This window comes from Calypte anna, chromosome 23 (genome assembly GCF_003957555.1).
Source record: "Calypte anna isolate BGI_N300 chromosome 23, bCalAnn1_v1.p, whole genome shotgun sequence".
Lineage (NCBI taxonomy): Eukaryota > Metazoa > Chordata > Aves > Apodiformes > Trochilidae > Calypte > Calypte anna.
Window position 1 is genome coordinate 3,792,255 of NC_044268.1, and position 12,940 is coordinate 3,805,194.

Sequence of the window (12,940 nt, forward strand, 5' to 3'; positions counted from 1 at the left end):
GGGTGTGTGTCCCACCTTTATTGGCCCCTGGTAATAGGGGTCTGCCCTAACCAGGCACAGGTGGACTCACACCCACTCTTTGGCAACTCGAGGCACCTGGTTTATCTTGTGTCTCTACATTTCCCCCCCCCTTTTTTTTTTTTTTTTCTTACAGCAAAGCTTTCCTGGTTTGCCTTAGCTTACAAACTTTTTAACACTGATTACAGGATACAGTTATAGCTTACGGGATTTAACCCTAGCTTACAAACATACACAGGATTTTTACACACAAACATACAAACATAGCTTACAGGATTTAACCCTAGCTTCTCACACTGCTGCAGCCTAGGCAAACCGTTCAATGTCAGCCCAGGCACTTTTCACAAAGTCTCTGCCTTTCCGACTTGAGTTGTTCTCCCTCCTGTATCTGCTCTTCTCCTGGCTTCCCTCTGCTCAGGGGTTTCCAAAGAGCTTGCTGGTTCCTCATGGGTTTCTGGTTCCTCATGGGATTATGGGATTTAACCCTTCCTCATGGGATTCCATCCTCCTGGCTTCCTTCTGCTCAGGGGTTTCCAAAGAGAGAATCCTTGTCTTGGCTTCCCTCTGCTCAGGGGTTTCCAATCCAAAGAGCTTGCTGGTCAGACCTTTCAGGGAGAGTGTTAGCCCAGGCACTTTTTCAAATCAGGGAGAATGTTCCTGCTGCCAGCTCCTCACACTGCTGCTTCTTTAGACATCTGTATGTTGCCCACATTCTCCACCAAATGTAGCAGGAGGAGCCTTTCTTGCTCCTGAGGCTCAACGAGCTGCTGATCTCTCCATTGCCTTACACAGAGTGAGCTTCTTTCTGTGGGTGTGTGTCCCACCTTTATTGGCCCCCTGGTAATAGGGGCCCTGCCCTAACCAGGCACAGGTGGACTCACACCCACTCTTTGGCAACTCGAGGCACCTGGTTTATCTTGTTTCTCTACACTACAGCCCCAGTGCTCTGCCTGGGTAATGCAGGGCTTGGATGGGGAGTTTCAGAATTGTTGCATTTGAAAGCATTTCACCTCCAACTTGAGTAAGAATCCCTGTAAGCAACCTGCTGTAGCATCCCAGATGATACACAAACCCCCCCAGCAGGGAAGAAAAGGCATTTAATTATTTAACAACAGTCCCCCAGCAAGGGAAACAGATTTTTGCTGAAATGCTGTTTTCCAAATTAAAAATAAATATCTTCTTAAATTCCTGTTTAGTGCAACATGAAAAGGTTTAGAAGAAGCACCCCAGACTGCCTGCGTGCTTGGCAAAGCTTTGTAATGTCATCTTTCAAATTTGACAGGACACTGAGTATTCCATTAGATCTCAGATATATGTGAGCAGCAAAACCATCCAGAAAACAGAGGAATTTCTGTTCATCCTATTATCCTGACACAGCCCTCTGTAGTACAGTTCCACACTCAGATCTCTAAATGAAAGAATTTTTTTTATATACCAGATTTTTGAGGGCGAGGAGCAGGACAATTGTTCCTATTTTATTTTTTTTTTTTTTAAAAGCAAGTGATACTGTCTGGTTGTAATCTAAATGGAGTCATTTGTAAAGCCAGACTTTCATCATTATGTCTCCGTGTGGCAAACAAAATGAAGGATTAAGAGGAGAGCATTATAGGGATCTCTCTTTATCAATTACTGGGGAAAGAGACATGATGCAATTAGGGGAGTATAGACTTCCTGGGTAATGCAGTTTAGGCTCTGTATTTTAGGATTGGTCCTTAGTAATGAATGTCTGGTTTCTGCTGCTTGTTTTCATTACTGTTGGGTGGTTTGGAGCTTGGCTTTCCATTAGTCACAAATCTGGAGCGGGGCTCTGCCTGTTAGCTGGATTCGGGGATAATTTGGCTTATTTAGTGTGTCCTTTACAAGATGTGCAGCTGTGTGCAAGGTGCAGGTGTGTTGAAGCTCAAAGCCATGAAGTTTTGGTCCTGTTTGCTGTTCAGCCCTGGGGAATCAGTGCAGGTCAGCAGTCAGCATGTCCTGGGGGAAGTGCTGCCCCTCCAGGGAGGCTTCATCCCACCCATGGGCTCAGCATCCATGCTGAGGGTGTAGGGCAAGCATCATTCCCTGGAAAGCTTTATTGTTATGGCTGTAGATCTGCTTCACCAGGCAGAAATCAACAGATCAGGGCTTTTCCATGTGTGGAAGTGTTCACTGGTAGCTGGTATAATGTAACTTGCAGTGGGAAGTGGCAGGGAATATAAAATTGGGAATGATTTTTATAAAGCTCCTCTCCTGCTGATGGTGCCCCAAAGCACTTTACAGAGCAATGAATTAGATCCAGCAGAGCCATGAGCCATTGTACCTCCTGCAATAGCTCCAATTTAGCCTGAGATACTTGGGCTTGAATGAGTCTTATTGTCCGGGAGGGAATATTGGCTCTAAGGATGAGGTTATCCCTGCTCCTGCTTGGAGAATCTTCAGCTGCAGCATCATGGGGGGGAGCAGAGGAGAGGACCAGGACCTCCCCAGCAGAACAGAAACACATTTTGGTGCCACCTTTTGTCCTTCCTTTGGTCCCCTGAGAGCATGTTTGTAAAGAACCTTCAGGTCAGGTTACAGATATCCCAGTTACTGTGACCTGGAGGAATGTGGGGCTGTTTGGGCCATTTTCTCCTTGTATAGGTGGATCCCAGTAAAAAAGAAAAGTGTGTGTTAGATTTGCTTTGGAAGTGGCATACTGTTAATTATTTTTCTCCTCTTAAAAACTAAGGAAAAAGCCCAACCCAGTAGATTAAAGATACTAATAGGGAAGATACGAGCAACGTAATCCTCATGAATATTTTTTGAGCTAATGTGCACATCAGTTTGAAGTTCTAACTGCTTTATTTAAAGAGAAAGCAAAAAGCTGTAACCAAATGATGAAGAAAAACCTCCAAGTTAGCATCTAGCTCAGAAAAGCAGTACCTGAGGTAAGCTTCAAGGAAGAATGCTTGACATCTCCCTCTCTGAAGCTTCTGCAAACAGATGTTAGAAACAGATTTTTTTTCCTCTCTTAAGCCAAAAAGCAAGATTAAAAAAGAAACTTGTTAGTTGTATCGGTAATTTTTCTTGACAACTTTGTCTTAGAAATGTGCTAATTTGGGGATGAAAGGATGACAAGAAAAGAACAGTTTGAAGTGGGAGATAAACTGTTTTTCTCCATAGATAAGGGCTTGCTCATCAGTGAAAGGATCCTGTAAAGGGATTTGGACATCATGCTTACTGCTGTGAAGTTATTCTTTAACCACATTAACTTCAAATATGCCACTAAAACTCTGCTGTGTGTTAGTCAGAGCTCTCTCTCTCTCTCTCTCTCTGTGTGTGTGTGTGCTCAGGAAGCTTTTTTCTCCCTCTCCCCCCCATTTTCCAGATGGTTTGGGCAGTGTGGGGTTTGTGCAGGGAGAGCTTCAGGAACAGCCACGTCCAGCTGATAAAACCAGCTGATAGCTGCCCAGTTCCATGGGAATGGTCAAACTGGGAAGATGGATAGGAGGCTCCTGGCATGGAGTGGACAGACAGAAATCTTGTTGCTGCCTTCCTGTGTTTTCCCCTTCTCTGGGTGAGGTTTGGGTGGTGACACCTCTGGCAGAGGCACCGTGGGGATTTCACTGTGGCTGTGCCTGTGGCTGTTGGTCGTCAGTCTGTACATGTATTCTTCTTTTTGCTGAGAGTATGGTTTTGATATAGCCCCTTTTTTCCTGCTATTTTACTGCCTTTTTGAGGCTACTATTTATGCAGATCATGCCTACAGTTTTTAGGTTATGGGGTGTTCATTCGAGTGCTGTATTCCCGCAGGAGCAGGGAACGACTTTATAATATATTCATGGAATAAGTGCAGCAGTAAAACTGGGTGAAACTAACTCAGCATTTTACTCTGAAGTTTCTTAGAGCTTCCCTTGTGTCTGTTTCTCATTTTTAGGATGTTAAGCAAAACGGTGTGGTCACAGAGGGATGGGGCTTTGTGCCTTGTTGTTATATTCCAGCTGGGTCAGCTTGGCTCGGATCCCCAGAGATGCTGGTCCAGAGCTGACATGGTGACAGAACTGAGGCTGAAATGGTTTTGAGGGTTCAGGATAAGTTGTCAGAGCTGTAAGGGGAAGATGCAGGGTGTCCTGTAAGGTGTGTGGGGAACAACTGTTGCTTCAGTTTCTTTTTAAATAACCCCTGATGCTCAGCTAAATCTGCTCCTTGTCTTTTGCTTTGTTTCACGTCTGTCTCTGCAGTCAAAAAGCAAATTGAACTCAAGTCCAGAGGGGTGAAACTGATGCCCAGCAAGGACAACAACCAGAAGACATCAGTGTGTAAGTTTTTTGGCTCTTCCTTACGCTCTCTGTATATGATGATCTCCTTGAACATTTCATTTGACTTTCCAGTAATCTTTACAGCTTTGTCACTCTTAGAAGTTTTTAATGCCTTTTCCTCTCTCCTTTCTGCATTGCTGCATCACTTCCTCCCAGTGCTCTATTCACCAGCATGTACTAACTCCTTGCAGTGGGAGTGGAGGGGATTGCTGGGGGTTTGATATATACTGTATGGCAAAGTCCTGCTCAGGGACAGCCTGGCCTGCAGGACTTCTCTCACCTTCCAGTGTGGGAAGTGTCCCACTGAAAACAGCTTTGAAAACTGAGTGCAATTTACTGTGAAATGATGAGTTAGGGAAGACCTATCAGCAAATGTACAGAAGCAGCAGCAGCATCTCTCTTTTTCTCCTTTTTTTATTATTTATTTGTCCCTGGAGAAAACCCATGTGCTGATTTTTGTGGTCCCCCTGTTAGTTCCTCATTGCAGCTGCTGTGTTAGAGGTGTGCTCAGAATGTCACTTTGTCACTGCTCTGCTCCTCTCCTCCAGAAGAATCCATTAGCTCCAGCCCTTTTTGCACTGAGTTTTGTTTCAAATCAGAAGGAAGACTTGTGGTTCCTTTCTGCATACGACTGCACAGATGACTGGGCTCTTAAGGAGGCTCTTAGATTAAAGTGGGGGGGTCTGAATTAACTGGAGTTTATCTGTCTTATATAAATTCAAATAGGAGCAGAATGTAGCATTTCTTCAAGAAGTTTTTGGAAGAGAAGCTGTAATTGCTCATTTTGTTGCATAGCCCATTACACCCATCAGAGAGGCACCGTTTGGACATTGCAGTTGCCTGAATCTCAGAGGCAAAATTCACTTAAGGAAAAAGGATGAACTGAATTTAAAACATCACTCGCTGTCTGAAATAAAAATGCCTCACTTCGAGGCCCACATGAGAGTGCTTTTAGTCTCAGGGTTTTCAGGAGCAAGGCCCAGCAAGGGAACTAAATAGCAGGATGCAAATTGCCCAAACTCTCCAGAGCAGGAAAGGTTGGAGTGTGTTTAGAGAGAGCGAATCTGATTTTAAGGAAAACCCTGTATGCAAAATGTTCCTGGTCCTGTGACACATTTGTTGGCACAGTGAATTTAATTGTAATAAACATTTCAGTTTGCTTAACTGAGAATGAAATTCTGTGGCAAAATACCCCTCGTTCTGAGTGTGTGGGTGCTGGGGCTGAGAGGATGTGTTTGGAGTGGGTGCCTGGTGTCTCGTGGGGGGCTGTGGGGAGGGGAGACTTCACCAAGTGAAAAGCGTTCTTCTGGTTTGCAGTCATTAGTTCCCTGTCTATAAGCATTCTGGTACTGAGTCTATGTAGGATATACCCAGTTTTCCTCCCTGGGAATGCTGGGCTGCTTCCCTCCCTGTTGCTAATGAAGGATACTAACGAGGGCTGGCAGCACCAGCTCTGTCCCTGCTGGGCTGGGGAGAGGTGCTGAGGGCTGAGCAGGAGACAGAAATGGAACTTTCCTTCCCAGTCATATTCCACTGCTGAGGATAGGAGTGTAGGAAGTTCTGGTTGCCTCTGTGCATGCAGTTTATCCTCTCCCAATGGAGAGTGGGCTCCAGTCTGCAAAGCTGCCAGTTCAGCATCCTTTGTAGTGCAAATCTTGTCAGATTTGATAAGGCAGAACACAGTGTGGGAAGGCAGCTTAGCCTGGAATCTATTAAGCTGGAATAATGGAGCTGGTGATAATTCTGTGGGCTCAGATTCCTGCCCCTTGCCAGCCTGGTCCTTGCCACAGCCCTTGAGCCCCCAGCTCCTCCCCTTGGGCTGCTCTCAGCAAGGTCTGGGTTACAAACCCTGGTTAACCCTCTTGTGCAGCCTTCTGCCCTCACACCTTGGTTGCAGTAAATTTCCAACTTCAGAAATGCTGATTCTGGAGGAGGTGGCTCCAGAAAAAGGTTAGTTTTCAGAAAATGGAGCCCAAAACCTTCATTTTTGCCTTGCTTCTGTTTTTTTTTCTCTTCTTACTAGCCATGCCCCTTCTTCTCTCAACCTTTCACGAGTTTGAGTCTGCATATGCATCAGGGATAATCACACAGGTGGGACAGGCTGATGAAAGGTCTGTGAAGTTTGCTGCCGTTGCTCTTGTTTCATCTGGCTTGAATATCAGAAATTCAGAAATTTCTGTGTCTCTGGGCAATAGCTAGAGCTATGCCATGGTTTATTATCAAAGACTTTCTTACCAGCAATGTTTTCTAGTGCTCTTTGTCCTAAAATTCTCCCTTGAAGACTCCATGGCCCCACACAAGGCAGCTGGCAGCTGCGTGCCTGGTACCCTGCAGGTCTTCCCAAGGATTTCTGCTGTGCTGGATGGATGCTGTGGTTGGCTGCCAGATCCTACCTGCCCAGATTAAAGCCTGTGTGTTTCATGTAGCTGAATGGAGGCAAAATGAAGTCACATAACAGCTGTTGGTGCCACTTCAGAAAAAGAATATCTAAAAAATACAGAATTTTGGTGCTAATTGTGTTGGGTTGCAGTCAAATGTGCATATTTGAAATTAAAATCGAGTGCCTTGTGCTGTTCACCATCCCCAAAATTAATTGGATATTTTGCTGTATCATTTCTAAAGAAAAAATAATACAGCTCTGGAGAATATGACATAATAGTTTTAACTTCAGATTGCATGGAAGGGATTATTTTTGTTGAAGTCTTTGGTTCAAGCAGCTCATGTTGCAGACGTGGTCTTTGTAAGTGGTCTTCAAAAATCTGAAAGTCTGTTAATGTTTTTTCAGCTCACAAACTTCTAAACCACTCTGAGGCAGCAGCAAGATGTGAAATGGGGTTCCAGAATCCCCCAAGTGAAAAAAGAAATTGCAGCTGGAAGTAACCTTCTCCAGCATCCAGGGCCCCACAGCCCAAGTCTGTGCCCTTTTCACACTTGAATCTTGTTAGACACCTGAGTGTTTCAGGTCTGCATCAGTGTCCCTGGGGTTCTGGCAATGCTGGGAGAGGCATTGAACACATCCCTGGGGTAGCACAGGATCAGGAGCTTGGACCTCCTGCTCTTTTAGGTCTGAATTTTGTAACCCATTAACTTGACCTGATGGCTGCAAGGCTTAGCATGCCATTAAGGATTCATCCTTTTCAAACAGCTCCTAGCCCTGCAGTCCTTCCCTCCCCAGCAGCAGCAAAGCTCCCTTGCTTGCTCTTCTTCTCCTGCTGAGAAATGATGGGTCTCTGTGAAGCCTCTGTAGATGTTGCTTTAGTTCACATTCCTAAATCCAGTTTTTAAAAATTCTCTCTCTATCAGTGAACTGTATTAAGGTGGGGAGAAGGTTTCCAGTTCCTTTAACAGATGGCAAAATGCCTGTGGTAAACAGAGCAATCCTGAGTGGCTGTTTCTGAACACACCACGAGGAGAAAGGTGTTGGAAAAATGAGGAGGAACATGAAGGGGGTTGGAAAGCTTGGCCCATGGTTTGGGGAGAAAATCCTTGAGCCTCTGATGTAAACATGGAAGTTTGTCACAGTTTTTAAGATCTATTGTTTTCCTAGTAGCCTTGAGGAATTAATTTTGCAGTGTTTGTAGCTCAGGCCTAGATCAGTCAGAGCTCTGCAGGAAGGTGAAAGCAGAACTGACAGAAGCTCTCAGAACGAAAGTGTGGTTTAAAACTTGTGGTTTAGTTAAATTCATGTGTGTGTGTTTAAAACTAAAGATAGTCACTTAGAGAAACTTTTCTGATCAATCCTCTTCTTTTGCTCTGCTTTACAGAATAAAATATCCCAACTATCATGATATGGAGATGTCTCTGCTTTCTCCCTTGCTGTGTTTTATCTTGTCTGCTCATTGTTATATAGACATTAATAAAATGCCAGCTAACAAGAGAAGAACTGTTTCTAATCTTCCAAGCTGTGATTGATGGCTGACAACCAGCCTGCTGGGGGGTGTTGCTGGTTGTCCCCAGCCTTGCTCCCTCCCCACGCTTCAAGGTGTCATCTGCTACAGGGCATCATCAGTGGCTGTGATACCAGTGCAGAGTAACTGATGTGGGCAAAAACGGTGCTGTTTGGATAGTCTTTTGACCACGGGAGAATTTATTTGATGTGGAGAGGTAATCTGCTCTGCAGGGAAGAGCATACAAGTGTTGGGATGCAGAGGCATCTGCAGAAGCTGTGTGTGTGCAGGCGTCTGTACCTCGTTTCGTGTGGTTTTACCCTAGAGGAGGTGTAGAAGCAATATGAGATACCTTACTTAGCTCTTTGCCTTAAATACCAGATGGACCTGTGGCATACAACCCCAGTTTGTGAATTATATCCTTAAGCAGGAATTGTACTTTGGGTGTATCTGTGCAGGCTGTGTGCTTGGGGGGCAGGAACCCAAAGGGAGACGGCGTCGCCTGCAGCCTCTGCTCAGCTCATCTTCCATTCCTCAGAAGCAGGATATAATTTCAAGCAGTAGCAGAAAGGCTCTGGGAAGGTGGTGATTTTGTTTGCAGAAAGATCACCTCTGTCTCTGAAGAGATGCTCAGCTCTCTCTTGGGATCTGAGGGGAATTTTTGCTGCTGCTTGGGTGCAGGTGGGGAGGGGAAGGGAAAGCCAGGGGAGACAAAGGCACTTGCAGGATAGAAGGGTTTGGGATGAAGTGTGAGTGCCTGGAGGCAAGGAGGAGGATGGAAGCTGTAATGGTTTCAGTGCAGATAGCCAGCAGGGAGGTGTAGATGTTGGGATGAAAGCCGCAGTGCAGCCAGGGGTCTTTCTGCCTTGCCAGCAGCAATCTCATGTCTTTCAGCTGTAGCTCCTGACTGCTCAAGGTGTAATTACCCAGTGAATAATTACCAGATTTGATGGTCTTGCCTTTCAGTGTCTCCCTGCTGTGCAGTCTGTGTGTGGACAGTCCCTGTGCTCATCTCCCAGTGTTGATCTTCACCACCCCCCCACAGCTGCCCCTCTGCTTGGTGCCATCGAGGTCTCAAATTGCTGAGCCAACATCTCTGCTCTGGGAAACACTTTTATCACCTCACAGTCATCCCTTTGGCAGTGGGTTTGGGGCACTGTGCTCATGCAGTAACTTCTGGAGTAAAACTGAGATTTTTAATTGTTCTCCTTTGATCTAGTGATAGGCAGAGGTAGACTGGAAAAGTGCTCACTTCAGATTCATGCTTCACTGCTTCATCATTGCCAGAAAATGCTGTGTTTTCTTTGCCTCCATACAAAGAAGACTGAGCCACGTAAATTTCTACAGCTCCATGACAAAATCACCCCTTTGTCTGGTGTTATTGTGTGTTCTGGTAGCTGCTGGGGTTCAGAATTGCAGTCAGGGTGTTGCCAGATCTCATCTCAGGACCCCCAGGTTATTCCCACCCCTGTGGGATGGGCTGGAGAGGGATGGTGGAAATGGGGAGAGAGAGACTGAGGTTTGAAGGGGTTTGTGCAGTGCTGATCACTTCAGAGGTTTCATCTTTGTTGGCAGTTACATTAAGGTTACTCCATAAATATTTTCATACTCCAAACTAAATTACTGGCTTTAAAATCCTAGATTTGCCTTTCCCTCTCCTTGTTCCCTTTTGTTCTGTGCTTGGCTTTTTCCCTGGTATCATCTACCTGCCTTCTCATCAGGCTGGTGCCTTTCCCTGGCTCCTCTCAGCTGGGTTTGGAGGGGATGGAGCTGTCACCCTGTGGTGTCACAGGTGGACATTTTAATCACAGGCTGCAGAAATGGGCTGTTTAATGGGTGTGATTTTGCAGACCGAAAAAAAACTCAGTTCAAAGGTACTTCTGTAGTGGAACAAAGGGAAAACTGTGTCCTTAGCTGGCATTTCCTTGAAAACACTTTGATGTGTAAACTTAGCTGAAATGTTTTCAGTTACATTTGTTTCCAAAGCTTTGGTTTTTTTTTTCCTTTTTCCCTAAACAAGATGGAATACTTTCAGGTTTTCAAGCTCACAGTTGCCATTTTTCTCTCCACATCCACCAAGAGAGTTGATGAAAGAATGTTTCTTTTACTATTCTGTCTCTGTATGTGCTGTTTTTGCTTTGTAGTAACTCAGGTTGGTGTGTCCCAGGGACATAATATGTGTCCAGACCCTGGGATTCCTGAGCGAGGCAAAAGAATAGGCAACGATTTTAGGTAAGAACCTTTTCCCTGTGTCTTTCTGCATGCTGCAAAGCTGCTGTGAGAACCATTGTGTGTGCTCCTTGGCATTTTGTCCTCTGTTTTTAAGAGACCATCTGCACACCTCTAAATGTGTTGTCTGGAAAGTTTGCTGGGATGTTTGTGGCAGGAGGAGTGAGCATCACTCTGTGTGTGTGTGTCTGGGAGAGCCGGTCCCAGCTGAGGAGCTGTAATGATCTCTTTTTCAGAGTATTTCTCTTCACAGTGTGGGCATTTAGCCAGGCTTGTATAATCAATGCTTGTTGTCATTCCCCCCTCCAGTTAAGTGCAGAAAGAACTGCCTTAAACAGCAAAAAAAAAAAACCCCAAAAAACCTTCTCAAATTAGCTTAAGTCACAGCATGGCCGTGCCTCGAGTGGATTTGAGGTGACTTCCCAAAGCACTGGCAGAGTTCCTTGTCAATAAATATATGTGGTGCTAGATAATTGTTTTCTTACAAAGTTTAAAACAATGCTGTTAGCCCCTTGTAGTTGCTGGTGTTCATTTAAAGACTACAGGAATGAATTAGCATTGGTGAATCAATATTTAATCTTATTCTGCTGTCGATGGCTGTTTTGTTCACTCAAAGTGTCTTTCCGTTTAACCTGAGTCTATCTAATTCTTCTGAAATCCAGAAAATAGATCAGAGGGGTGAGAGTGGAGGAAAGAGAGTTTCCAGTAGTCCCAAAATGCCATAGGATAAATTGTTGGCTGCTGTAAACCCGTGTTGTGTCACTGCAGTGAATAAGAGAGCATTGGCTTAGCACAGCAGAGCATCCTGAATCCAAAGTGATAGAAAAAGGGATAAATCTTTTAGTAGTAGGTAGTTCTTTTTTTTTTTTTTTTTCTCTTTGTAACAATGCTGAGCATGTCATCTCTTGGGGCTGAGTATGTGCTACTAAACAGAATAAAAGGCTCCAATCTGTCCCTGGCTGCTCACCACCCCGGGCAAGCAGCACTCGGCCACGGCTGCTGTTGCCTGCAGGGCCTGTTTGCTCTCTCTGTTCACAGTTTGGAGAATCACTGAGATAGTCATGAGTAAGTGACAAACTTCTGCTGCAGAAGCATCTTGCTCACTAACTTCACCCTTTGTTCTGCCTGCTAGGTTAGGCTCCAGCATCCAGTTCTCCTGTAACGAGGGCTATGATTTACAAGGCTCCAAGAGCATCACCTGCAAGAGGGTGAGCGACCTCATTGTTGCATGGAGTGACCACAGGCCTGTCTGCAGAGGTGAGAGGACAAAAAACATGTTAAGGAGTTATCAGGACTCATGAAAAAAACCCATCTCCTTAATGCCCCCTTTGTGCCTCACCCCTCCTGCCCACAGGTTTGGTGCAGCTGGGTGAGGATCCCAGAGCTGGTTCTGTTTGCAGAGCTCAGCACCAGGCAGGGGCAGGGCTGGAAAAGCTGCTCCATTCTCAGAACCTGCTGGGAAAATTCAGCTCTGTCTGCCCTGAGCGTGTTTTGCCCTTGGAGGTGGGAATTTGGTCATGCCAGCTTCATGGATAAGGAAGAATCACGATTCTTTTTAAATCCTTTTTTTGTATTTCTTGTTTTCTGGCTGACTGGGAGTAAGATGGGCTCATTTCTTTCAGTCTTTCCAGCACAAGCCTAAGAAATCTCTGCTTAGAAATCTGATGCAGCTTTTTAATTTCAGAGATTCAGGTATTAAGAAAAGCACCTGTTCTGTGCATAACAGAACTGGCAAAGCTATTTCCCTCAACCCTGTTCATAAGTTCATAAGCTACAAACTCTGGACCAGAGGGGTCATTTTTGTGCCCTTCATATCTGTGTACTACATCCTCACCTCTTCACCAGGCATTCTGTCCCCTTCTGTATTCTCTAGTCCAGGTATTTCTGTTCATGGGATAAAGAGGGGAGGGGACAAGAGGTGAAAGCTTGAAAAAATCTGGAAAAGCTAAAATGGGGAATTTGGAGTGGAATTTGCTGCCAGCAGGATGCAATGTGGGATTACACAGACCGTGGTTCCAGGCATGATCCTGATTATCCCGTGGCCCAGCCAGGAGCTGTCAGGGAATGAACAGCAGGAAAAAAAACCCTTTCAGCAGGAAAAAAAAACCAAAACCAATGCCCATTTTGCCCTTGGCCATTTTGTCTTCAGTCTCTCTCTGTTTCTAAAAAGTGACGTGCATAATTGTGATATTTGTAATGCTAATAATGAACAACTTGTAATGTTTTTAATTAAATCCCTATAAAGCTCTTAAACTCATAAATTGGTATTTTTTCAGGTCTTTCTCCTTTAATTTCATCTGCAGATTTTTTTCAATGCTTTGGAATCCCATCTCATTCTTGAAACAAGCCTGAGAAGAATTGGTGTAAGAGGATATTTGGCATAAATATGTGACACTATAAAGGAAATTTATGGTGTCCTTTTGCAAGAGCTAAGAAAGGATTTGCCTGCATTATTGTCATTCTATGAATCAACTTAATTTCTTTAAATTGCTAACTTTTAGGGTGCTTTTTCAGGTTTTCCATTTGCTT

The 12,940-nt window shown here is 44.8% G+C and overlaps 1 protein-coding gene across 1 annotated transcript in view; it reads left to right on the forward strand.

Moving 5' to 3' along the window:
- Nucleotides 1-12,940, forward strand: part of CSMD2 (CUB and Sushi multiple domains 2) — a 235,890-nt gene that overhangs the window by 101,329 nt on the left and 121,621 nt on the right. The window contains 3 exon segments of the mRNA XM_030464359.1: nt 4,218-4,295; nt 10,327-10,414; nt 11,544-11,668. Coding sequence (XP_030320219.1) covers nt 4,218-4,295; nt 10,327-10,414; nt 11,544-11,668 — 291 coding nt within the window.